The sequence below is a fragment of the Perca flavescens genome, chromosome 6 (assembly GCF_004354835.1).
Source record: "Perca flavescens isolate YP-PL-M2 chromosome 6, PFLA_1.0, whole genome shotgun sequence".
NCBI classification, from domain to species: domain Eukaryota; kingdom Metazoa; phylum Chordata; class Actinopteri; order Perciformes; family Percidae; genus Perca; species Perca flavescens.
In genome coordinates, this window is record NC_041336.1 from 19,448,591 (window position 1) to 19,475,841 (window position 27,251).

General features: G+C 39.0%; 2 protein-coding genes across 4 annotated transcripts; both read right to left on the minus strand.

Moving 5' to 3' along the window:
- Window positions 1–32: 32 nt before the first annotated feature.
- ecm1b (extracellular matrix protein 1b) lies at window positions 33–6,073 on the minus strand. The gene is made up of 11 exons (XM_028580115.1): window positions 5,913–6,073; window positions 4,780–4,993; window positions 4,024–4,074; window positions 3,583–3,651; window positions 3,332–3,367; window positions 2,945–3,225; window positions 1,979–2,184; window positions 1,314–1,584; window positions 1,024–1,223; window positions 686–776; window positions 33–550 (listed from the first exon to the last, which is right to left on the minus strand). Exons 2-11 carry the CDS (start codon window positions 4,847–4,849, stop codon window positions 377–379), a joined length of 1,449 nt encoding a protein of 482 aa, XP_028435916.1. The 5' UTR covers window positions 4,850–4,993; window positions 5,913–6,073; the 3' UTR covers window positions 33–376.
- Window positions 6,074–7,427: 1,354 nt separating this feature from the next.
- rorc (RAR-related orphan receptor C) lies at window positions 7,428–26,524 on the minus strand. 3 transcript variants are annotated; one of them, XM_028580113.1, is made up of 13 exons: window positions 26,239–26,524; window positions 26,048–26,138; window positions 20,695–20,724; window positions 12,359–12,444; window positions 11,294–11,435; window positions 10,833–11,198; window positions 10,636–10,737; window positions 10,428–10,549; window positions 9,852–9,984; window positions 9,647–9,754; window positions 9,410–9,520; window positions 8,712–8,821; window positions 7,428–8,594 (listed from the first exon to the last, which is right to left on the minus strand). In XM_028580113.1, exons 2-13 carry the CDS (start codon window positions 26,097–26,099, stop codon window positions 8,430–8,432), a joined length of 1,527 nt encoding a protein of 508 aa, XP_028435914.1. In that variant the 5' UTR covers window positions 26,100–26,138; window positions 26,239–26,524; the 3' UTR covers window positions 7,428–8,429. The 3 variants fall into 3 exon arrangements, with proteins under 3 accessions (XP_028435914.1, XP_028435913.1, XP_028435915.1); XM_028580112.1 differs by having other exon boundaries at window positions 26,048–26,169; XM_028580114.1 differs by lacking the exon at window positions 20,695–20,724 and having other exon boundaries at window positions 26,048–26,524.
- Window positions 26,525–27,251: the final 727 nt, after the last annotated feature.

The window sequence follows — 27,251 nt, forward strand, 5'->3', positions numbered from 1 at the left end:
GCATCTAAGAAGACAGTAAACCACACGAAAGGTAAGCCTACATCTAAAAACGTTTTTATTGCAACTGTTGTAGATATGATCTTAACCACAAAACCATATAAAAAAGTAGGTACTGACCTTGCAGCTCGAAATAAATCAATATAATGCATTCATAATCAAATATGTAAACAGCAGCCTATAACAAATAGTGGTACAGTGACACAGAAAAATGCATCTCATGTGATCTCAGTTTTAAAAAATGCAAATAAGACTGGCAGTAGATGAAGATAGAATTCCCACATTTTCTTACAGACGTCGACATTTCCTGTTCACCTCTGCTGCCAGTTGCCTGAATGGCCTAGTGCCAGAAGGGTCAGCAGCAAAAGGTCATAAGTGTTTAGGCGAGAGGGCACCTTTTCTTATTCTTCTTCTGGCTAAAGACGGTTGCTTTAGTGATGGCATCCATGAGAATTTTGGAGATACACTGTTGAGGTGAAGACATGCGGCAACAGCGACGGACAACTGGAGTAGAGGCCTTCCTTGATGAACAGGTCTCTGACATTTGGTCAAGCTGATTTCATGAAAACAACAAGATGACACAAAATAAGAAATAGCATTAGATTGTTTGGGGGGTTAATAGCTCCTAAACTTTCATTTTCAAATATTTCATTTCAATTTTTCTACAGAAATTCTTTTTTCAACTTACATTCTGCAGAAAACAAATAGTCACGTCGGCGTCAAGCGGGCGATGGCAGCATTGGCCTACAAAGCTCTTGAGAGGAAAACCAACAGGAAACCTAAAGCACAGTGGCATCGTTACTATGTTGCTAACGTTATACCGTGAACAGATGTGGTGTTTCAAGATAAGAGATATTTCAGCATATTAGGCTACTTGTTATTCATACATTTTCTGTGACAGAAGAAAATGCTAAAAAAAGCATCAAAATAAACCGATCAAAAAATAATGGTACAAATGCCAAAAAAAGATGAAAGAGGAAGGAAATGAAGAAGACCGCCACAAAAAAAATAAAAATAAAAACTTACTTGTTTTTGATGATCTTGTGATAGTCACAGAGTTTGTTAAGTGAGAGCTCTTCAGCGACAGAGGTCCTATTATAATATGGGTCAGGAGAAATGTCTTGGAAACAGCTGTATCGATCATTTGCCAATTCACCGGAACAACAGGGGGAATGCGCAAAGTCACCGTTCTCGCCCACGCAATACTTGTTAAGTTCATCACGCCACTAAAATACAAAAGGACACGAGAAGGAAGAAAAATGACTAAATAATGCAAAATAGTTATGTTTGTAGGTTTCTGGCAGGTCTTGCTTTACCTTCAGATCAGTACAGTTGAGCACATCCTGCTTCTTTTTGCAGCACTGTTTGAATCCCTTCTCTATACGATTAATGGCTTTTGCCTGACGAGCCACCCATTTGTACCCTTCACCTGGCATGCAATTGGCTTTATAGAGGGGGCGTAACTTCTGGTCGCGACACAGTGATACAATGACATCAACGGTGGGTCGTCCGGGAGGAAAGCGGATTCCAATTTTCTTCTCCTTCTTTCTTCTATTCTCTCCGATACGGTACGGAGTTATTATTGTCCTGTAAAGTATGAGGCATATTTACAGCATCAGGACAATGTATGTGGGATTGACTCAAAAGAAACTCCAGTGTCAATGTTCATTGTAATAAAGGAAATTGTCACCCATTGCAACAATGTGTCTCATTTATAGGTTTTTAATAAGTTTTTGACAAAGTTGTGTCCAAATGTTTGTCCTTTCATGGGATCTTTTGACCATAATAAAATTTTGAATATTGCAATACATTTTAAAGGCATTATCAGGTGTTCAACTTATTAGATGCTGAAACTATTTTTTGAGATATATATAACCCATATCATTACTCTTTAACTTCATTGATGAACTTTGTCATGCTACTTAACTAAGACTTGATTGTCAATATCAACATTTTTATTGGTGCTCATTTTATTGCATACCTCTGGCAAGTGTTAGAGTCGAAGTTGAAGTTGGTGGTAGAGGAAAGCGGCGGCACCGGCAGCTCCTCTGTTGCCTCATAGTTTGGGTTTGGAGCGTCGTTGTGGAAGCAGTTCAGCCTGTCCCTGCCCATCTGTCTGCAGCAGTGATAAAGACGATCCTTTACGGACGAGTCCTCCTCACAGAAGGATTGGACTGACAGCTCCCACTGTAGTTGGCACAGAACAATAGCGCAGATAGAGTTTATGCATTCAATTCTTTAATAATACTAACATGAAGTTTGCATGCCTGAGGTTGTATGAATAGGCCACCCACAATTATGTACAGTATCTTAAGACAAACTTAACCAAAACTAAAAAAAAACAACATCAGAGGAAGGCGATAAGATTAAGATTTGCTTTATTCACTGAAGATTTTGAGACAGGTTTGTGGCTTGCTTTCAGACAGATCCAGTGGTGCTCATGCCAAGGCCTGTCTGTTATGTCAAGCTGGGCTGCATATAATGGGCTTATCAACTGGAAGCGCCCAGGGCCTTCAACTTTGTTTCAAAAATGCAAGTACCATCAACTCAGCAATGTGAAGAATGTTTTCATGCCCTTTTTATGTCCAGGGTAACAGAAAAGACAGAGGTTTGAGCATAGGACAGGAGGCCTGAACATTACAGCTTCAGGAAATGAATTGATATGAGTTGATATGAATATTACTTTACAAAATTTGGCAATTAAGATGATGTCTATGAAAGCCTTCCTCCACATGAGTTATTAATAGTTTCTTAGTTTTTAATCATGAAATCATAATTGTTTGATCTCCACAGTGCATAATCTCATGATGTTCATCATGCTTCTTGAGAAAGTACTTGTTGTCGTAGTACTATGTTGAGACTAATGAAAAGAATGTAAGCAAGAATATACAGGATGTCATATCATAATTTTATATATATTGCTGTAGGAGCTGTTGTGAAAACTTACCGCCTGTGTGGCGCAACACAGAGTCACTTCCCTTTCCCAAGTCTGGTTTCCTTTGCAGCACATGCTAAACCAGGATTCCGCCATATTAACAGCACTGGCTTTTCGTACCTGCTTGCCAAAACCAGAGGGAGGAAAGTAAGAGTTTGGGTAGCGGGGGCGATGGTCTCCATGGAGACAGATGGCTTGGAGATTGTCGGAGGTTGGTCGGCCAAGGGGGAACTGAACAGGATATTGAAGGCTAGGAGGACCACCAAAGGAACGGGGCCGAAACCTTGGTTGACCTTAGAGGAAAAAGACAGGAATCATACTGTGATTTTATACTTTTATAGCAGTTTTACAGTAGAGTAAATGACAACTCAAAAGAAAGATTGGAAAATAGATACAAACTTCCTGTAGGTGTCAAGACTCCTGGTCTGGAACCCCCTAACAGAATAAAGGCTGTATTAGTAAAAAGTACTTTTCACATGTTTTATTTAAATAAATGCTAAGGACACCTATGGATGCATGATTCATTACTGGCCAGACTAAATCAAGCTAGGCAGACAAATCTGAGCAGCCAAAGTGAATTTTTTTTCCAGTGGACATGCAGCTATGTCTTTATGTGAAAACAAGGTCATAATAGTAAAGACAAACAGTACCCATGGGATCGAAGAGATCCATCATGTCTGCTTCTTTCTGCATCATGAAGGAATCTGGTTGTTGCATTTCTGAAAGACACATGGATTTTTTTTTAAACAATGATTTACAAAAACAGTATATTCTACACAGAGACAGAAATACTTACATTTAATATGTTCTATACTTATACATAACCTAAAATCTTATCCTAACATAAACTTAAAGTGGTTTTCTAGAGATTTACTAGCGAAGTCACTCCATAGCCACACTCCATAGCCACAAAGACATTACATAGCCATTTTCAAATGTTAAGTAGTGACATGCAAACTGAACTTCATGCGTAAAATTAGTGCAGTAGTGCAGTTCCTAAAGTAGAGAGAGCTGGCCAAATGCCACTCTGAACATCTGAGATTCTAATTGGTCCTTGCAGAGATATTGCAATAGTATGTGAACACACGCACCTTGCATGATTATGTCAAAGGTGACTTCACGCTGCTCAAAGTTGCGCTCATCTGGAAAATTGTACACACAAAGATAGAGAGGCAGAAAGCCAGACAAAGTTATGTAACTCTTCATCCACAAATTAGACTAAGAGACAGACAGTGGTGTAAGAAGTCTTCCTTTGCTTAAGTCATAGGAGCAGTAAAAATACTTTAAGTAAAATTCCTGCATTTAAAAATGTGTAAAGTTTGGATGTATTATCAGAAAAATGTACTGTGTGCATCAAATAAATAAAACAATAAATAATAAATTAGGCCTATATATTATATTACATACATGTTGCTGCTTGGGGTGGAGCTAATTTTGCAACATGTAGGCTACATATTGTTAGTTTAATCTATAACAGTGCATCATATTCTATTACCTCATGCAAAATCTTAATCTGCAAAGAAGATATAACTATGAAATAAATGTAGTAATAAATATTTTCCTTTGAAATGTAGTGAAGTAAAATACAAATATTCAAGTTAAGCATAATTACCTGAAAGTTATACTTAGGTAATAAGTAATTGTACTTAGCTACATCCCACAACTGGAGACGTCATAACAGACATGTAGGATATAAAAAAGACCTAAAATCAATTTGCTACAGGAATGTCGGTAGGTCTACAGGCAAAATAATTGCACTCACAGCAGCTCAGACGAACCAAAATGGAGTCAGCCCAGAAGCAAACAACAATTTCAACAACAACAAAAAGACGTGGGAAAATACCAACCATTGGATGCTGAGCTGAGCAGAACCAAGACAAATGCGGCGGCGCAGACTAGAGCCCCAGACGACCCCATTGTAGCCTACACTTGGTAGTGCCTGTCCTGATTCAACTTTTGTCCCGCTGCTGGCTGTCCAAACACGAGCAGAGGCCAAGAAAGCACGCTCGGCGGGGCAGTGCACAGACGGGTCCGTTAATTGGTCCTACAGAGGCTAATGTGCTGTCGGTGGACCGGGGCACAAACCGTTTTTATGGTTGTTGTGGGAGGGGGGGGTTAGGCGGAGTGAGGAAAAGAGGGAGGGAAGGAAGTTTTTTCAACATGAGTCATAGGTGATCTGTTCAAATCCTGCTGTTAGGAAATGATAAACACTTTTTTAGTTAAAGGGCACTGAGCCTGAGTTCGTGTCAACATGAGTTCTTCATTCTTTTTTTTTTTTATTCAGGCTGGCTGTTAAACAATTAACTCTAATCACTAATTTCTCTGCCATTGAGCCCATGTCTATAAACAATGTCTATAACCAATCTAATTTTGGTGGAATTCCCCTTTAACAAAAATGTTCTATTTTATTTTGCCAAAGATCCAACTAATGAAACAGCTACCATTTACTGTGAGTCAGATGTTTACTTGGCTTTAATGCCTTTGCATAAGGCTGTGGATCCACGTGTGGATCACAGTTCCTGTGTATACATAAATAATTGATTACAGTTTTACTAAAACTCTGTCATAGTGTGACCTTAAAGGGATTACTCCAGTGATTTTGCACTTCCATGAGGATGATGGACTGTAGATTAAAAAAAAAAAGAATATTTCTCATCAAAGCAGCAGAGCCTGATATATCCTGATATATAGGTCAAGAAAAGACAGGATGCTACATTTCCCATAATGCAAAACATTAGTTGATTTCATGAGACCCTCCCTGCTCATGTCTTTAAAATAAACACCCCATGTTTGTAACACAAAATTGTAACACATTTTTAACAAAATCAGTGGAGTGGTCCTTTAAATACTTGACAGCATATATATTTTGATATACTTAGTTTTTAGTAAAACACTGAAAAAAGATTCGACAAAATGAATATGGATATGATTTAAAATATTTTACAACAAATAAAAGCATCAAGATAATGCTGTTTGTTACCTTGAATTCGATCAATATCACCCACTGTGTTTGTGAGTTATTGTTTGTTTGTCGAGAGATACTAAAAACCTTAAATCCCTTGTTATCTCAGGCTGAGTTTGAGTCCAGGGTTATTGTGTCCTCACAGATTCCAGTCTGGTAGACTGACTGTGACCTCTTCACAATCCCTCCCACCATGTTCTCCTGTAAGAAAAATAAATAAATAAAAAATAGCCAAATCAGACCAGAGAAGAACTCCCTGTGAAGCTGTATGCTGTAATGTAATGAGTTCCCACAGTTTCAGTTTGCACTCTAGAGGCCACAGCTTAAACTGGGAGGATTAGACTGCCTTTGCTGCTCTGCCCACAGCTCTTTCTCATCATAAACAGTGAATATTAGGATCAAAGTTTTCGGTTGGTGGTGGTGAATGATGGGAGTCCAGAAACTGTACAGAAGTGTTTGTCCCGGGTAGAAATTCCCCCGAGAGGTCAGAGAGTAAATAGTGGCAAACAAACCCAGTGGGGCTGCAATGCACTCCTTCAAATATTCATCCTTGAAAAAGAGATCTGTGGTTTGTCTTGAAAGTATTGCGACAACGCAACAAATTTTGCTTCCTTTAAGGCTGCTGAAAACAGGTTTTTATTATGCGCATGAGTTGACACTACAGACAATTTCTAGCGGTTTTCCTTTACTTTTTTCACTTTTTAAATTGCTCAATAACATTTAACGTCTCCATGAATGTTACAGGTCCAAAACAGCAAAAGTATCTTAGCACATAAGAAAAAAAGAAGAAACCACAGGAGAGGAAATTAAAACGGGTTACTGTGGGTTCATTAGCTGCCACCAATGGGGAAATGGTAATTAAATAAACAGAAACAGAACAACTTTGTGCAGAACGTTGTTCTGTGGTTGTTCTCTCTTCAACAGAAACAACATCACAACAGGAATTGTTTACCTGATGTCTTTCCAAACCAGACTGAAATATGAAAGCAAAAATCACGGCATGTAGAAAGTTGCTTTTCAACAAACACTCACACACAGAAGGAGATAGAAACAGAACTAGAACTAGCTTTTTAGCATGACTGGAGGTACATATCACAAAACATCTATGTATCTTTTTTTTTTAGGAAAACTATTTACCAGACCCAATTGACTCACAGTCTTCTAATTTCCTTCCTCCTAACTTGGTTAGCAACAGTTTTTGTCTATGACAACCTGATAACAACTTTCCACTGCTAAAGGGTCACCCACAATGATTAATATTTTCTTTTTGTTCAATGCTGCAGCACCCGCTCCACAGGTACCTGGATGTTCTCTAATATGATACTGAGAATGATATATCATGCTTATCACTTTACAGCTATGTCTGCTATGAATAAACGGTTTTTTGTTGAGTTCAGGATTTGTCTTATCATAACATAACAGAATCTTTTTTCCATGCATGTCTCAGTCTTACTCAACTGTTTGTATTAGATAGTTTACAAAAGACAAATATAGTTACCACATGTACTTGGTTTCCCAACCTCGTTTATTAAAAGATTTACATGGAATTATCTTCATCATAATCTCAGCTGTTCCAGGAACAGAGAGGACTACATCCGGACATACAGTACTTAATGCTGAAACCTCTCATCATTATATCTTTACTTATGGCTTTAGTCAAAGATATGTAAACAAAACAAAACATACAATATGTAACTTAATCTGAAAAAAAAGGAAAAGTTTGCACACGGAGGAAGAGACTTCTACTGTACCTCTCACACTTTAAATTCAATTTCTACATTTAATGCAACAAATTTTCAAGCTCAAAAGACATACAAGCCTGTGAGGATTTATTTAAACACAAAGGATAACATTTGAGAGGTACTGCTGCTTTGTAGGACTTATCAACCTGAGGAGAGACATTTCTCTACAGACGTACAGATACAAAGAAGCAGGTTGTCTCTTGTTTTCTGGGTGTGTTTAACACTGATGTAAATAACATACACCCAATATTTCCTGTTTTGAAGGGAGAATGTATTATGCAATATATTAACCTTTAAATATGTATGTAATATGTGGGTGCAGGCTATTTTGCTTGGAGGACTGAGAGATCTATTTTATTTTTCTATTTGTACTGTATATATTTATTTCTAAAGATAGATTTTGGTTGGACTACCTTTTTAAGTTTCAGTTGACAACGATTGTGTCCTGCCTCTTTGAATCTCTGTCTGACACACTGTGACACACAGTAACTGTGACTCACAAGGGCACATCCTGAGAGAAAATGAATACCGTACCTCACTGGCAATGTGCTGTCAAAGAACAACAATTTCCCTGGTATAATCAAAATAGTTTTAAGCTATCAAAATATTGAAATGTACGTTCGACACAATCTACCAAAAAAGCTCTGCTGGAATTCATGTAATACTTAACACGCTATGATTACTGTGCTTTTCTCATTTACTGTCATTATTAGAAAAATAGATTCTGTCAGGAAGTAATTATGAGACTTGAAATAATGTGTGAATGTGTGTCTTTGCATATTCTAGTGAATCATCAGTGAATGGTTCCCGGCAGCAGCTCTGCCTCAGAGGCGAACAGCTCCTTGTAGAGTGGAGGGAAAAGAGAGTGAGCAGTGAGCGGGTAACGCTGACTGAACCAGCGCAGCTTCTCCATGTGCAGACTGCACAGTGAACGCAACACTGCCATCCTCTGGTACAGCTGCAGGGAGGACACAGACACAGTCAGACATCCACTCTTTACTACAGTGACAAACACGCAGGTCAAAGAATAATATATTTGGATAAAGTAATTAAAGGGAAAGTATCTGCTCTGTACCTTGTGCATTAGACTTTCTTGGTTGTCTCGGTGTAGAATGTGTGTGAGTCCAAACTCCACGCTTCTTTGCACTCGCTGAACTTTTCCTCTGTCCTCCAAACATGGACGATCTGCACAGAAAAACAAAAAAAGCAAAGGGGGATTTATTTTAACACCTTACTGTAAACTCAAATCGTTCTACATATGTGTGAATAGTCCTTGTTCACTGTGTGGCCTGTTAAAATGACCATGCCTACTAACAGCCACTGGGGGGCAGAAAGGTTATTTGTGTGGAATGGATGGAGAAAACCACAGGGCCAAATGTGATGGAAAAGATGCTAAAAGGAGGACTTGTACGTGTATTTTGGCAATACAAATTTTATGTTTTTGTAATATTGATTAAAAATGTAATTTGGTTAATTTGGACCAAAATGAATAAACTACATTTTCAAAATGTTAGCTTTTTGGTCTCAAAGATGACCACAGTATCTGATAACATAGACCAGGCTAAATCCTGCAGAACAAGGAAAGAAAAATCTGCTTCCAAAAGGTAAACAAAATGAAATGGATGTTGCCTGATGAAGAGTTCAAAGACAGAAATATGTTGCTTATCCTGCTGGTAACCAACTGTGACTACTGTAGTGTCTTCACACTTTTATATGTTTCAAAACTGAGGAATAACATGCAACATAATTGAGAGACAGGTGAGCTGATCTTACCTGTGTTGATCAGCACCAGAGCACTGAAGAGAGCGATTTGCTGATCGGTGAGCTTTAGAGCACACATACCGTGAGCAAAGTCAAACACCGCTGTGATTAAATCACCACATGCTGCAAGAAAAGAAACCACAGAGCACTGATAAACCACCATATATGTATATATTGTGCTCACTGCACAAATGGTATTAGAACTGCCTTTGCGCTTCAGGTTGGAGCAACGTGGAGAGAAATCCTCACCCAAAGACTTGAAGACTTCAGCTCCAGCAAATTTCCCATCGAAGAAGACTGTGTTGTTCTCTGTGTTGAAGAAGCGGCTCATCCTGACCAAAACTACCTCCATGGAGCCTGAGTGAAGATAAAGGATTTGTTAAAAGAGATTAAAATCATTTTAGCTTGGGATTGAAGGTGACACTGACTTCTTGTAAGTGGCAGGTAAACTCACCAGTCTTCAGGAGAGCAATCTGGTCGTTCTGGCTGAGCATACGGAAGCCTGGGATGTGTTTCGCGAACTCCACAACATACTGCACGGCATCAGTCAGTCGGATGGCGCAGTGCTGCCACATATCATCCACCGACTGGGAGTGAGAATAAGATTGTTGAGGGGGGGGGTTATTTCAACATAATGTTCCAATCAACCAAAAAAGGGACTTAAACTTGAAATCATCCCACATAAACACATCCTCACTCTCTTGTCTACTGATTTACCGTAGCACATTTCTGTATTTTATGTCTTATTTACTGTAATTATATATTATTATAGCATATGTGCTGCTGAAAAGCAAATTTTGGAGGACTAACAAAGTAATTAACTTTAAATTGAACATCCTGTGTGATCAAAGAGGGAGAAGAAGAGGAGAGGGGAAGTCATAAAAGTTTTCTCAGTTTTCTGTTTGACTAATCAAAAGTAGGCTCAGCTTCAAGCCATCTGAAATGGCATGTTTTGTTTTGAGACTGAGTGAGGTCACACAAATGCAAGAGGAAGTTTGAGAAGCAAAAAACAGTCATCAGGTTGGTATACTTTGCTCTGGTAGGCTTGGATCTCCTCTCTGCTAAACAGTTTCCATCTGAGAGCCTGCAGCTCCTCCATTCTGTACTTGCTGGTCTCTCTGTGGGAACGCACAATGCTGGCACACAGCTCATCTGAAACGGAAAAAAAAGAAACACTTGTAAACATTAAAAATACAACAGAACTTTATTCAAGTTAGCCCACATTGTTGTTTGTTCACCTATGTTTCTCAGAGAGTGAGGATAGAGGCTGTAAGGATCCTCCAGAGGATTGTAGGGGTGAATCCCCACGAGATCATGAGATGGCTGTCTGGAGTCAAATTCTGACATGAGGAAAAAAGAAGACAAATAAGAAATAAGCAGAGGAGGACGAAGGGAACAGCACACAGTGACGTGTGTACACACATGAGCGCCTCACCTCTTATGTCGGGGTGTCCACTGTTGTCCCCCCTTCCCTGGGATCTCGATGTGGGAGACACACCTGAGCCTCGGTAGATCATACCCGACACCTGCGTCTCATTCGGGGAACACACCAGGTAAGGGTGAACATCAGCGGTGTAGGACAGCAGCTCGGCCCCCCCGGTGAAGGAGTAGGCTGAGGCCATGGGCTGAAGGAGCTGTGGGGAGCAGTCTTGACGAGCCTTGGTGGGGAAGGACAAGAGAGACTGGGCGTCTCCCTGAAGCTGCTGCTGCTGCTGCTGCTGCTGCTGCTGCTGTCGGTGCCTCTCCACTTCAGCGATCAGAGAGTCCCGCTGACGTTTGGACATCCGTCCAAACTTAACCGCTGAGGAGGACAAAAAAATTAACACATAAAAATAACCAAATGCTGTGAATGAAGAATACAGTTTGTGTGTCTGTGACGGTGTGTTTGTGTCTCACCATCTCTGCTCATGCCCTGGTCTAAGCACTTCTGCAGGCGGCAGTGTTGGCAGCGGTTGCGGCTGGCCCGGTCGATCTGACAATTGTTCTGCCTGGAGCAGGAGTAGGATACGGTAGGCAGCTGGCTACGCCGGAAAAATCCCTGAGGGTATGGCATGGTTAACAGAGCCCAACAGAAAGAGGATTTTTGAGGCATATACAAATATTGATATTTAAGACTTACAAAAATGTAATGATCACACATCAGCCATTAGTATGTATAGTAGGTCTACAGTATTCTTTATTACATAAAACACATAATATACAAGTTTAAAGTTTTGCTTTGAAAGCTCTGATGAACAAACTATGTCACAGGACATTGTTTCTAAATTACCTCAAACATATATTTGACATGTCTATGCTCACATTTCTTGTTACTTATCAGTTGAAATATACAATTATTGGCCAATATATTGGTTAGCTCTTACTGTTAGGGGAATAGTTCAACATTTTGGGAACTATGCTCATTTGCCTTCTTGCTGAGAGTTAGATGAAAAGGCTGATACCACTCTCATCTGTTCAGTGTGAAGCTGGAGCCAGAAACCGGTTAGCTTAGCTTAGGTTACCATCTCAGGAGGAAACAGCTAGTCTGGTTCTGGCAACCAGCAAGAAACTCCAAGAATTAACTGCACCCGGTCAAGAAATAGTCCGACACATAACCCTCACTAAAACCACATCATGTTGTTGTTACAATTCATCTTTTTCTACAGATTAAACAAACACAATATAACGTGTTGATTAATGACCTTTAGATGTGCTGGTAGGTAGATTTCATACCTTTAGACAGAGCCAGGCTAGCTGCATCCCCCCCCCCACCCCCCCTTTCCGATTTTTTTTCTACTAAGATAAGCTAACAGGCTGCTAGCTGTAGCTTCATATTGAATGGACGGACATGAGAATGATATAAATCTTCTTATCTAACTCTCTGAAGTGTATTTTCTGCTCCTTTAATACTGATAAGTTGTGTGTGTGTGTGTGTGTGTGTGTGTTTGTACAGTAAGTATGTGTTGCATACTGCCATCTCACCTTGCAGCCCTCACAAGTGATGACTCCATAATGCACTCCAGAGGATTTATCACCGCAGATCTTACACGGGATAACTTCAATCTGAGCTGAACAAACAGAAATAAAAACAGTTATTTCTCTTCTACTTTCCTCCACACAGGTGCCGCTTCACACTCACTCAGATAATACAATACTGAACAGGATATAAAAAGCTAAAATGTCTTTTATGTTCTATGAATAATATTATAGAATTCATTATGTTTTCTGATTCATAAATCATTTCAATATCCAATGAAATATCATAGAAGTAAAATATGCCATAATGACACAGCATATTTTTACCCAATGAAGTCAACTGGAAAGCGATTCCCACTGTGAGAACTTCAGTCTGCTGTACTTCCCCTTAAACATATATCAATTGTTGTGTTGAGTGAACCAAAGGTATTTTCCTCTCAAACACCTCTTGTGTTAATAATAAAGAACAAAATAACCACAAAAAATTCTGAGGACGTGGAATATTTTCAAATGGAGAAAGGCGGAGAATACGAAGGTGTCAACCTCAGAGTCCTTTTAAGTGGTTGACTGGCTTCTCTTTCACTGTGACTGTCCCTCTTTCATGTCATTTCTTACTTTGTGAATCCTTCTCTGTCTCGCTCATAAAGGACACAGCTGCCAGTAATGCACTCTCTCTACCTTCATCACTGCCAGTAACGGGCCACCCCCCTCTCGCCTCCCCCCGTGCCCCTGATCTCTGCGAGCTCTCACGCCCCTCAGTCTTTTGCTTAGTGGTGATTTTTGTCAGAATCATTTGATCCATTGAAGTATTAGAAATGTCTAAAACCCTGTGTTGGGGACAGGTGTGAACAGTTGTATAGTATGTCCTGACAAACCAATAAAATGTTACTGGGTATAATTCACATTATTTATAATTTATTATATGACATTTAAGAAAAGTCTCATTAAATAATGACACACATTCAGGAAGAGGAGCGTAACGTATTGTCATTTTCATACTTAATAATCTCTCCTTTTATCTATTCCTGTCACCTTCTCTCTCTTCCTTGCACAAATGCACTGAAGGTGCGAGACGAGCTCTCGTCTGATGCTTATATACAGTAGTATTTGCGTTTCCGTGCATAACTGTGTCACATTTTCTCACGAGTGTGTGTTAGTGTGTCAGTGTGTGCCCTCTTTATCTGGTGCCACAGGGATCAACTGAAGGCTCCTGAGGAGCACAGCCGGTCTAAGGTGAAATAGACTTTTTAAATGCACACGTAGAGTACAAGCATGTGCGATGAAGCAGAAATGAGAGATGAGATTGCTGCAGCTGCTGCTGCCAATAGAGATGATCGACCTCAAGATTCACCATGATAAGGATTAGAGTATTTTACAAATTCATTGAGATACTGACACTGTAAAAGATGACTGGATTATTTGGTTTTTAATAAACTCAACAGAAACCTTTCCCGCAAGATAAATATCATATCATTTAAAGTCATCAGATAAAGTCACTGAGCTGTGACTATGATTGTGTTTCTATCTGTAGTGCAGGATAGGCAGAGAGAACATGAGTGGTCTCTGTATTTTTTCTACGCTATTTCACTTCTGATTGTGAACCTCAAACAACAGGAAATCCATTGTGACCCACAACCTTTCACTGATCACGCACATAGTCACACACACAAACACACACAGCAATCACAATGCTCCTCCATCAACTTTCCACGCAATCATAGATTTGATAATTCTTTATAAGACAACCTACCGACACAGCACAGTGTCGAAAGCAGGATCAAGTTAATAAATCATCTTTTTTGGTGACAAACTCTAAAAAAAAAAAACACCTGCAGAACAGGGACTCTACCTTTGATTGGCCTGAGAGTTTTAAGACACCAGTATATAATATATGGAAATTAACTTAGCAGCAGATAAACAAAACAGATTTTATTATGGTCTCACCTTGTTATCTCCAGCCACAGGCTAAGATAAATCAAACCCAGCATCTCCGTGTGTGTGTGTGTGTGTGTGTGTGTGTGTGTGTGTGTGTGTGTGTGTGAGAGTGAGTAATAGATAGAATACTGAAAAAGAACTAGAACACCTTTATTTCTTCCATTAGTGTTTTTATCAGTGACAGAGAAGGGTTCTTTGTTTGTAGCAGCCAACATGGCTGAAAGACAGTGCTTGTTTTACAAATACATGGAAGTTTAATCTAAAATTTAACTTTTTTTACTGGCAAATGCTTAACGTACTGTATATTGGTTTAGCTTCATGTGGTAGGCCTGCTCAACCCCTGAGCATGACCCAATTAAGAAGGTTAACAATATATTTCTACAGTCAATCTCATGTGCTCAATTCAGTAATGAAGATTAATTTTGTTTTCCAGTCTACCAAGTAGCACTATTTACTTTAGTTGCATTATGTCATTGTTTACAATATCTCTTGACAAACCCTCAACATTTTATATTTCCACTGCCTTTCAGTAACACCGTACAATATGAAACTAACCATAAACACACCACACAAAGCTGCATTACATCTTCATACTGAAGAGAGACCAGACATTTAAACAAAACAACCGATCCAATAGATTTCAAGTGTTTATCCTAAAATCAATGCATTATGTGCGAGATGATGTTCAGAAGTAAAGATGTGTAGTGCAGTGGTGGAAATGTTCTGGTTTGGGTTGTCAAAATAAAAGAATGCCACCTCCCACGCTTCCGCATATACCAGGACACTGCTGTGCAGAGATGGACTGATTTACATCTTTTGATCAAGTTTTAGAGTGATCAATGAAAAACGAAGCACATTTTGTCAGAGTCGCCGTACAAACAACGAAAGCTTCCGTGTATAACGGCAAACAGACACTATGAAACATTCAATGTTTCTCATCAGTGTTATAACTTCCTGCTGAATGCTGGACAATAACTTTGGTTCTCAATTTTTATAATTCTTGTCAAGCTAGATGACAAGACAAAGTAAAGAGTACTACCTCGTAATGTGAGAAATCACAGAACAAGCCTGAAAAGGCGAAAAAGAGTCATCAATATGTATCATTTAAAATATACTGAGGAAATCATATATAAAGAAAAGAAAATGTAAGGAAAGTTTTAATCTCTGAATTACAAGCTAGAAAGAGTTCATTTCAGTTTGTGGTGTGTGTGTGTGTGTGTGTGTGTGTGTGTGTGACACAAATTGCCACCAAATTTTTCTGTCACAGCCTAAAACAACCTGTCAGCAGTCTGGTCTTTGCACTGTAAACGGACAAAAAACCTAAACTTTCCTCTGACGGAAGCTTACCTTTGTTACATACGCAAGCAAGAGTGCAAACAAACTTTGTTTACACACCTCACTCAAACGGCGCACAAACAAACACACACACACACACACACACACACACACACACACACACACACACACACACACACACACACACAAACATGTTATTAAACCTCGGTCAGGAGGATTATACACAATTTATGATCCTTTTATTTTTTGACAACACCACTGCAAGTTAAATGTTTTTACGACACATAAAATAATTTAAATCATAATTCATGTCATTATTATTGATAATAAAGAAAGCTTTTTTGTTGTTGTCGCAATCTTCTGTAATTTATATAAATTATACTTTAAAGATTTAAATTGAGTGACTTGCCGAGGCAAGATGTTTGCATCATTCATCATCACTTAGGTAATACCAAGACCACACTAAACAGATTTTATAGTGTATCAAATGTATATGGAAGAAAGTAAATTGTGATATCTTGGTAATTAACAAAATATATGCATACTACTAATATAAAAAATGCATGCTTTTCTCATTACAAATACAGTAAATTAAAGGTAAATGTCATACCAAATCCAACTTTAGATTAATTGGCCCTGCCGTGCAGAGCAGAAAACAAACTTTAAAAGCTCTAAAGATGGCGCCCAGATAGCTCAGTTGGTAGAGTGGGCAGCCATGTGTAGAGGTTTACACCTCGACGCAGCGGACCCGGGTTCGATTCCGGCCTGCAGACCTTTGCTGCATGTCATTCCCCCTCTCTCTCCCCTTTCACTTCTTCAGCTGTCCTATAATTAAAGGCCTAAAATGCCCAAAAAAATAATCTTTAAAAAAAAAAAAAAAAAAAAAAAGCTCTAAAGATTACTTACTGAAGCTAAATTAAAATATGCCTGTCCGAATGAATTTCCTTTACAAGAAGAAATGCTTTGAGAATATCTTGATCCTAACTATAACCTGTAAATAAGGATCTAAGACAAAACTTAAAAAAAAGAGAGAAACAAACAGAAAGAAAAATAACTATTGCTCATCAGATTAAATTAAAGTTATGAGATAAGAAGTATTTCATACCACCCTTCTGTATTGAATATTTTGTTACTACTAATTTCTGGTTACATATATTTTAATGCTGACTGCAGGTCTACAGGTCTTTATGTTTTTGAATCAAACTGTGCTGGCTGTAACATAAATGTGAGAACTCAGTAAGCGTTTCATTCATTATTTGAAGACAACAACATAGTGAGAACAACTACCTACAGTAACTTATCTGAGAAAAACGAAATTGTCAAAGCTGATCTGAACACCCATTAGCATCAGATTTACCATATTTTACTTTGAAGCTGAACTTGGGTGGGGGGGTTAAGAGGTAATGTTTTGACAGTAGCAAAGGGTGAATCAGCTCAAGTGTTGTATTTCTTTTACCATATTTTGGAGGGGAATGTGTCACCTGCGATTTTGATGTTAGCTTTGATCTAAAGCCAACCGCTTTTGCTGCTTTGGAAGTGCAGAGGAACAAGGAAATCCTTTCTGATAAAGAAACTGTAAGAATCTACACAGCAATCTCCCGAAAACAACAACAAAGCCATACAAAATGTATGTGTGAGAAAATTCTGACAGCATCAAGTGAGTGTGTAACACCAGAGAATTAGATAATGAAAGGTTTACTGCTGAATTGAACACACAAAAAGTTATATTGTCAGCAATGGGAGCTTCCTTTTCTCTTTTTCATGCACACGGTATCCACACACAGCTGCAGGGCTGAGATATGCTATATCTAGGCGCCATCTAAAAAACACCTGCGGATCCGTGTGTGCTTCTACATCTATATGTGTGTGTATGTGTGTGTTGTGTGTGTGTGTGTGTGTTTTCTTGCTTGCTTGCATGTTGCAATAGAGAAAGAGTGCGTAAGCAACTTGCGTTGAAAAGATTAATCATTTCTCTTCATCTGTGTCTTCTTTGCTTCTGGGTGTTGTGTGTGTTTTACTTTGTATAGGAAATCACATCTTTTAATCATTTTCATTATCACATTTTTACAATAATATCAGCATTTCCTCTGCATCCTGTCTACTGTATGTGTGTGAAGTCAGTCCATTCAAACTGATGCACTGCGGTTGTGAAGCATCCTGTTTTCCTGTCTCTTTCGTTTTTAAGTATTCAGTGGAAGTGTTTGCAAAGGGGTTTGAAACATCTCAAATATCATTAATTGTTAATGATATTACTTATCATGAGAATATGACTCTAAACAAAATGCATTTGCAGATCAACGCAAAATGTATGAAATTTGTTTCAAAACATATACATTTTAACATTTTGTTCTTCTTGTCTTGTTCATGTGGGAGGCAGAGAGGGAAGAAATATCTGAGACATGATTAAAATCTTAAATCTATCAAAGAGAGCTCAGAATTGAGTCATGTTACCAAACCTTAAAAGTGAAACACGTATATTGATGTGAACATACCCAACAGTCAGCCGATCTTGAACTCTGGAGAAACCCAATGTAGTTTCAAAACAAATATGAACAACTGTGTTCATAAGGTGTTCTTTAAACTGTACGTACACACGTGTGTGTGTGTATTGTATGTGATCTGTTACAGAGCTACTTAAAATATGTTTAATTTCAAAGCTTAAATGTTCAAATCGACTTCAAGAAAGCTTTCCCTGTGCGACCCAGTGTTACTTTAAAAATGAAAAGTGGAATAAGTTACGTCACACAGCATAATAAAGTAAAAAAAAAAAAACATTGACATGTTTGAACCCACAGGTGTCTAAGTGCATGAATACAGTCAGATCTGATTTAAAGCCTAAACATGACTGACATTATTAGACATCTTTATAACTACATGGTGCATCAGAAGCAACAGGTTGCAATAATCACTTTCGATAAACTATAAAATCAGGATTGAAGAGAAGCTTTGATGAGTAAAAAGCATGTAATTAATCTAACTGATAACACATCTTTGATTGAACTGCCCACACATACACACACATACACACTCACACACTTCATCCCTACCTCGCATCATCCTTCACTTGTCGACGTTTGTCCCACTTTCACAAACTCACTTGTCCTCTCACTTTGTCTAACAGTACTCTTTCTTTTTAACAAAACAAAATTTCGGCAACCACCTATTCTTTCAATCTTTCTTCTCTTTTTCGTTCGTCCTTTAGCGAGCCGGGTCAGGTGCTCACTGCGACTTCAGCACACATATTCAGACTTTTGAGTGTCAGTCACCGCCTCACCTTCCTTGTTAGCGTGTGAGTGTAAGTGTAAGTTTGTGTGTGTGTGTGTGTGTGTGTGTGTGTGTGTGTGTGTGTGTGTGTTTGAGAGAGAGAGAGGAGAAAGAGACAAAGAAAGGGGGGGACTGTCCCCTGCCTTGGCTTCTTTTTCAAGGTACTTTTTCCTTATACCTTTGTTGTTATCCTTCGCCCCCTCACTCTACACCACATGTCTAAAAAAAAAAAAAAAAAGAAGTGTTTTATAGTGTCTGGCACCTTTAAGACTCTCCCTGAGAATTTAAATCAAACCATTTTCAACAGGAATACCTGGGGATCCAGTAAAAACATGTAAGTTACAGAAGGATTTCAGTAAACTAAAATTGTATTTATTCTCTAACTCACTCTTATTTTTTAAGTTTTCCTGTCGATGCTTATGATGCACATGGGTGTCTCAAAACAAGTATTGAGATATTTTACTTGAGTAAAAGTATCAATACAACACAATTAAATGACTCTCTTATACTGTACGTTAACTTTCAGAATTGTACTTATGTAAAAGTGCAGGCATGTATCCAAAGTAAAATAATGAGGATTATATCATATTACTGGACTATTATTACTGATGCATTAATCTCAATGCAAGGGGTATATGTAAATGTAAGCAGCATTTAAATTTTGCAGCTGGTTGGAAATTTTAACTACTTTATATAGTTTAATCTATAACAATATATATTATATTGTTATGTATAATATACTATACATATATATATTTTTTTTAAGATTATTTTTATGGGGCTTTTCCCTTTATTTTGAAAGTGGATGGATATGAAAAGGGGAGAGAGATGGGGGATGACACGCAGCAAAGGGCAGCAGGTCGGACTAGAACGCTGCAGGACTCTCTTTCTGGGCTAGCCAGAGGCCGCCCCAACATCATATATATTTTATAGTAACTGTATCTATCATATAAATGTAGAACAGTATCTCTGTTAAATGTAGTGGGGTAGAAGAATAAAGTAGCAGAAAATGGAAATGCTCAAGTACAGTAGCTACAAGTGCCTCAAAATTATAGTATAGTACTTAAGCATGTATACTTAGTTATCTTTCTCTCCCTCTATCATCCCTCCATCTATAGCACCTGACCGATGCACTGAACGACACAAGATCACCATGGCGCTCTATCTCCTCCCCCCACCTCTGAAAAAAAATCCAACATGATTTCTCCACTCAGTCTGGTTTTATATACATGTGCTCTTACTCACAAGCAACGATCAATAAAAATCGGTATTATTTAAGCTCAATTTGTTTATCATCACACCACCTAACATGAAGGTTGGTGGTGTGTTACACACAGCGTCTCCACACATGATAACACACCCAGGTGTGCCCAAGTTGTGGCAGAAGGTGTTAAACCAAAGAAGTTAAAAAAAGACGAGATGTTATCGCTGTCATCTGCATTCAGATGCCAAAGTGCCACAGCCATAGTAGTTGTTATTTCCATCAATCTGTGTGTGTGTGTGTGTGTGTGTGTGTGTGTGTGTGTGTGTGTGTGTGTGAGTGAGTGAGTGAGTGAGTGAGTGAGTGAGTGAGTGAGTGAGTGAGTGAGTGAGTGAGTGAGTGTGTGTGTGTGTGTGTGTATCTGTGAGGAGGGCAGCACAGACGCAAAACACAGCACACACACTGTGTTGCTAATGGCCCAACTCCAGCGACACCACGCGTGTGTGTTTGCGTGATACAGGTGCAGTGTTGTATGTTCACTAACTATAACCACAATGCATGCACAAATATCTAGCACAAACTCAATGTCATACACACACACACGCACACACACATGCTTACACACAGTATTCCATAGAGAACTTACTCAAATGAGTCTTCTTGAACACGGCTCCTCCTGACGGAGATAAAATATAGTTAGTTTTACTGAATATCTAAGGTTTACTACAAGCTATACTACAAATGAGCATCCGGGTCAATATTTGAGAAACAGAACATGAAGTGTGCTCAAAAGCTTCACTTAATTAAACTTAGGTTAAACCTTAAACTGAACCAGGACTAAACAGCACACTGGTACTCTGGTTTCTGGGATTATTTCATTCCTGCCAGTTTTAGAAAATAGCTAAGTACATTTACTCAAGTACAGTTTTTACATACTTGTGCTTTACTTAAGTATATCAATTTATTTTCTGCTCCTTTACACTTCTGATTCACTACATTTCACAGTACTAAACAATCACAACACCACCAACTGCAACATGAAAGTACTGCTTACGGGTTAAGGCATCAATAACAACGGTTCAATAATATAATATAACAGTTAGAGGGGGTGCATAATAAATACTTTGCAAACATTTCTGCTACTTTAGTACAATTTTTAATACATGACTTTTACTACATTTTGTATTGCTACTTTTACCGGTAAGTGCAGGTAACAGTGGTGTAAATAAATATTCAGATCATTTATCTGAATAATTCTTTCCACCACTGAAACCTGCACTGTAGCGGTGTTAGCTTAAAAATATAATTCATACAATAGTTTAACTTATTGTGATGTTCAAATGTAACAAAACCTATCAAATACGCAAATGAGCATCTAACTATGTTATATCCTGAAAATGAAATGCACAGGGTTGGCTTTTCATCAAGGGATTAAATGAAACTAGTATGAAATGTGACAGAAACTAACCCGGGCTTCAAGTTACAGATTCAGTTGTGATAAACTCTTCATTGTCAAATCCTGAATGGCAGTTTGGTGCAGGGTTTCAGTATTTTTTCCAATGTACAAAGGCCTATGGACAGATAAGAAGCCTAACTGATAACAGAGAGGTTAAATTAGAGGATTCCTATTTACACTGCTGTGTGTCTATGTTTGTGTGATTCTTCGGCGCACGCATGCACGCAAGCATGCACGCACGCACACAAACACACACACACACACACACACACACACACACACACACACACAGCAGATAAAGGCAGAGGAAGGTGGGTGTCTGTGAAGCAATAGGTCCTGTTTTTTTGTCTGCCTGTTTGACCACAATTGTGAGAAAGTCTGAATTGCAGTGTGAGTAAACACACGGAGGGTCGATTCTGAACCAAGGGGTTTAGTCCTGGAGCTGTGTGTGTGTGTGTGTATGTGCGTGCGCGTGTGTGTGTGTGTGTGTGTGTGTGTGTGTGTGTGTGTGTGTGTGTGTGTGTGTGTGTGTGTGTGTGTGTGTGTGTGTGTGTGTGCATGTGCATGTGTGAGACAGAGTTTTGAAGGCAGGAGAGATAAGTATCAATGGAAGACGTAGAGGTAGCTGGTCTCGCCAGATCAGGCCCTCTGTGGTTTCCACTGTTTTCCTCCCATCATCAAATCAGTTTTGCTTCATAAGCAGAAAGCATGGAATGAAAGCAGAGCAGTGCAGTGCACGTACACATGGAAAATGTAAAGAAATTTCAACACTAACTGAGCAAATGTTTGAAGGGGATTAGTAAAAAAAAAAAAATAGCTAAATAAAAAGGATAGGCTATATTTCAAATTGAGAGCAATGCATTTTTATTCTTTGTTTTTATGTTAAATAACATAAGCATTGCACATTAATATGGTTTCAGTGAGGGATGTGATGAGTGATTGTCCTTTTTTCATTAGTCAGTCACTAAAAGATATTAAGATCTTTTGTAAGTTGTTCTTTATATAATTACCAAATTACTGCACTCCCACTTAAAAGATTAAAGTTTGTTGATGGTTAGTTTTGTTCTTTGGTAAATGACATACATAAATGAATGAGCCAGGTTAAATGATTTAAAGTTATCTGCAACATACTGACTTTCGGGCTATGCCACTGTCTTTTTTGAAATGTGGTTTTAATAATTTTGACTTATTTAAGGTGATCTCTACAGTGAATGGAATAAATGGTTTGCGGCCTGTGGCTAGTGGTAGGAAAAAAAACTAATGCAATGACCAAAGTTAGCTTTTGTACAAACTAAATGTGACACAGCATGTATACATTTAGTAAGACACACATGTCAACAAGGCCATAAACCCACCACCATGTACACACACACATACATGACTACATGATTACAGGGGCACAAACATTAACACCACTTAATCAGTCAAAAAGATCTACCTAACGTCTCTACACTCTGACATCTAAGCTGACTGCTGAAGTGACAGTTGCCGCGTTACATAACAGCAGTGAAGACCACTGAACCCAGAGAGTAAGCCGACAACTTTGCCTGAATAGAAACCATGAGACATACAGCAAAGAAAAGATACAAAACGTAAATATAATAAAGTCAGATTAGCTACTTTATTACCTTCTCAGTACTCTCCGACATTCATGCCAATGTAACATTATGTAGTGTAAGAGAAGTCACAAAGGCAGATGGTGTTTTAAGTCTATGATGGTTGGGATAACTAGTTAAAAAGTAAATCAGAAAATAACAACAAAACAGATCAATATATAATAACAACATTCTGAATATGTAGTACAAAAATAAATATGTATAAATTTAGTTTAAAGCAGACCTGATAAAGTAGGTTTGGATGTTGGTCAGGGTAAAAGAAGGTTGTTGACTAAAGAGTGCAATAAGCCTTAAATCGTTTGTGCTAATAGAGCTGTCTGAGGGTGTCAGGTTCATGAATCATGGAGATGTCAAAAATGTAGCTTAGCACTAACCGCTAACAAATAAAATAATCCATTTATATCAATCCTACACTCCAGCACACTCGCAGTCAATGGAGGAAACTAATTATTGGGCACAATGTCTTCTTGCTAAAAATAAATAAATAAAATAAAATAAAGACAAGGTGGGATATAATAAGTGTGACAAAATAAAAGCATGATTCACAGTTTTAAGGTGAATAAAAAAGAATGATACATTACTGTTTTATGTAAACATGTTGGCCTGTAAGTGACTAAATACATTAGAAAGGTCAAATCGGTTGTGAATTTTAGAACTGAAAGTATTTTTGCTCCATATATTAATTTGTATTAAGCTGCAAGAAATTAGCAGACAGCCGAAGAGGCCTTGCATGCTGGAAATCACTTTAGTTTACAGAGAGATACTACTGTTTGTCACTATTGTGAGAACAAACGGATATTATGTTCACAAATGACTGCAGAATAACATATAGAGTATATGGAGAAGAGGATTGGACCCACAATAAATCCCTGAAGGACAGACAGTTTGTAAACAATAATGAACAGGAGCAGAGTTTTACCTATACAGGCAGGAGGAAATGCAATGTGGAGCAGTACCAGAGACTTAAACCCAGCGCTCGAGAAAAATGAGAAGACACCCACAACAGCCACTAAAACCAAGACACTCATCACCTTAAGAAGAGCCATCTCAGCAGTATGAAAAACTGTACAACCACACTGAAACTCCACTTTGACCAGATTGAAACACCATTACAGCAGTTCCAGGATCTATTAAGTTAGGTGATGTTGTTCTTTTAACCCCTTAATCCTTACACCCTATGTAGCTTTTATGCTGTTAAAATGATCTTTTTCCACTCTGTCCGACAGTATTGTGTGTCATGTGGTTCCAGCTCCAGTTGTCTTGTGCATCATTTAAGACAAAATTCAGCCTGTCGTATTTGGTATATTTGGAAATTTTGGCATCTTCATAAGAATTTTAAATAAAATTCTGTGGGTTTGAACAATATTTGGTTGCACAGCATGAGCTAACCCAAGGCAAGACAGTGATGTTAAAATAGTTTAATAGCAATTGTGGAGAAAAACGAGCCAAATCGGTGCGGTCAACACAGAGTAGCTGCAGCTATGTATACAAGCTCCCAGTTAGCTAAAACGGCAGTTGTCGGGGCGCTCTGTGGATTGTTGTGGGGAGCGGGAGGCGACGAAGGCAGGGAGGAAGCAGAAGCAAGGATGCCAGTCGGGCCTGCTAGTCCGGCTAAGGGAACTACCACACAGATTACCACTGCCAAGCCTCCTACTCATCAACACCAGATAGATCACACACAACATGGATATGCTACAAATACACACTGAACTGCTGCGTGATGATTATCACAGAAGCCTGGCGGAACACACGGCAGCTAGCAGCTAGCAGGGCGAGCTAGCTACCAGCAGGATAGAGACAGGGTAGGTGAATTTAAACAACGTCTGAGTTGAAAATGCATCTTGTTGTCACGTAAGGGCCCTGTTCATGTTGCACAGACATTTTAATTGCATTTTGTGTCTGTTAAGAGGCACAAAGGCACTCTAAAACTTGCCCCGACAACTGCCGTTTTAGCTAACTGGGAGCTTGTAGACGTAGCTACAGCTACTCCGTGTTGACCGCACCGACTTTCGATTCGTTATTTTTTTCTATCGACTGTACTCGCATATTTATAGCAATCAAGCTTAACGTAAAATTCTCCTTTAATATAAACAAACAGGGGCGGACTGTAAGCATAAGCAATCAAAACTATCTGCAATGCTCTGTGTCACTGGCGTTGATGAACTGTCCGTTTACACAGAATCTAAAATGCAGGACTTTGAGTTGTAATAGAGTATTATTCAACTGTGATCCTGCTACTATTACGTGAGTAAAGGGTATAGATGCTGTTCTATCACTTTAAATAAAAACACTTTATTTTGTTCACTGCACTTACATTAGTGAAGCAGTGCAGGTAAACTCTAGCAAACTGTGTTGCCATGATATGAGAGTAGAAAAGTGTGTAGTGGGTCTCTGCGGCAGAGAGACAAGGTGTCTTGTCTCAAGTGCCAACAGTTTGATTTCAGCCGGGGAGAGGCTTTGAATAGTAAAGCATTGACCAAAAACAGAAGCAAAAATAAGAACTAATCCCCAAGGATTACTCAGGCTTACTGCCATTCTTACCCACTCACAGCACCTTAACCACACTCAAGTGAGAGGGATGAGGAGGGTTAAAGATGGATGAGAGTGCAGGGAAAGAAGATGAACCTGAACACAGTGACAGGGAAGACAGAAACAGAGTCAGCGGGTGCAGGAAAGGTGATCAGAGTGAGATAAAGAGTAGGAAGGAGGAGATAGGTGTGGGTGGGAGTGGGCAAAGCATGGCATGCTGGGAGATAATGTTTGCTTTGTGTAAGAGAGAGGGACATAAAGATACAAAATAACACTTTAGAATGTGAATATAAGAATAAAAATCAGCTAAAACAAGTTGCATGCTACATGCAAAGGCATTGGAGCTCAAACAGCCCACACATGCTGCAGAATAAAACCTCAGTGATGGATCCTCTTACCTCTTTTAATAGGGTTGTCAGCGGGGGGCACGTCGGGCTCCTCATATTCCATAACTCTTCTGTCAAAACACTGGGTGGCCCTACACACTCACTCTCAAAACACACACAGAAACCACAGACGCCTGCCAAGTCAGTCGGTTTTGTACTCCACCTGCCGCCTTTTGACGCGACAAAACTTGAGCTCCTACTACCTGTTGGTTGTTCTATCGCCCGGGCCGGCGCAGGCATTTGAAAACATGCACTGCCATATCGCCTTCTTTCCTGTCCTTACAGCGGGCCCAAAAACCCGGTCGTCATCTTCGTACCCCTCTCTGTCAGCAGCCCTTTATTCAGCAGTACACCTCCTCTTGTGTGGTTGTTTTGAAATAATTTAATTCCCCCCGAGGCAGCAGCAGCAGCAGAGAGGAGAGAGTGCAGCTGGATCGGCCGGCCGTTCACATGCCTTGCGCCCCGGTCACCCCCCTCCTCCCTGGGCTCTCTGCGCCCTGGCCGTCCCAGGCTGGAGAGAGTTATGTCACCGGCTGTTACGTAACAGCAGCGGATCGAGTTTTGCTTTGTAGTGCTCAGTTGAGAAATATAATCCCATGTTGCTGCCACAAATTTCCGCCACACTAATGGAGAAACACAATGCATAGACATTACATTTCAGTAAAGGTTTGGCCTTTTACTTCACATTAAATGGGGGGGTGGGGGGAATCATACAATCATTCATATTGATATGCCGGCAGGTGGTCTTAACAAAACACTATAATAGTGTCTTGTTAAGACCACCTGCAGTGCTCTGTACATGCAATAGCCTACAGGCAGAGAGTTATTTTAATAATGGTAATCAATAACTCATTTCATCTGAGGTAGGAAAACAACTGCAGACACAAAGAAAACGATGAATAATCGATATGTCTTCTCGGTTTACATCATTGTGTTAAATGCTCCTCTAAGACAAGGCTCTTACACTGGGTCCAGACACATGAATAGCCTGTCAGTGGTGGAATGTAATTAAGTAGCTACATTTACTCGAGTAAAATGTTGAGGTATTCTTACTTTACTTTGTACTTCACCACATTTCTGAAGCAAATTATTGTACTTTTACTCCATTACATTTATCTGACAGCTGGAGTAGCCCAACTTTACTTTGCAGATTAATAGTTAACAGACAAAACCTTTTATAAATATGATGATGAATTCCTATGTAGAGGGTAGTTTA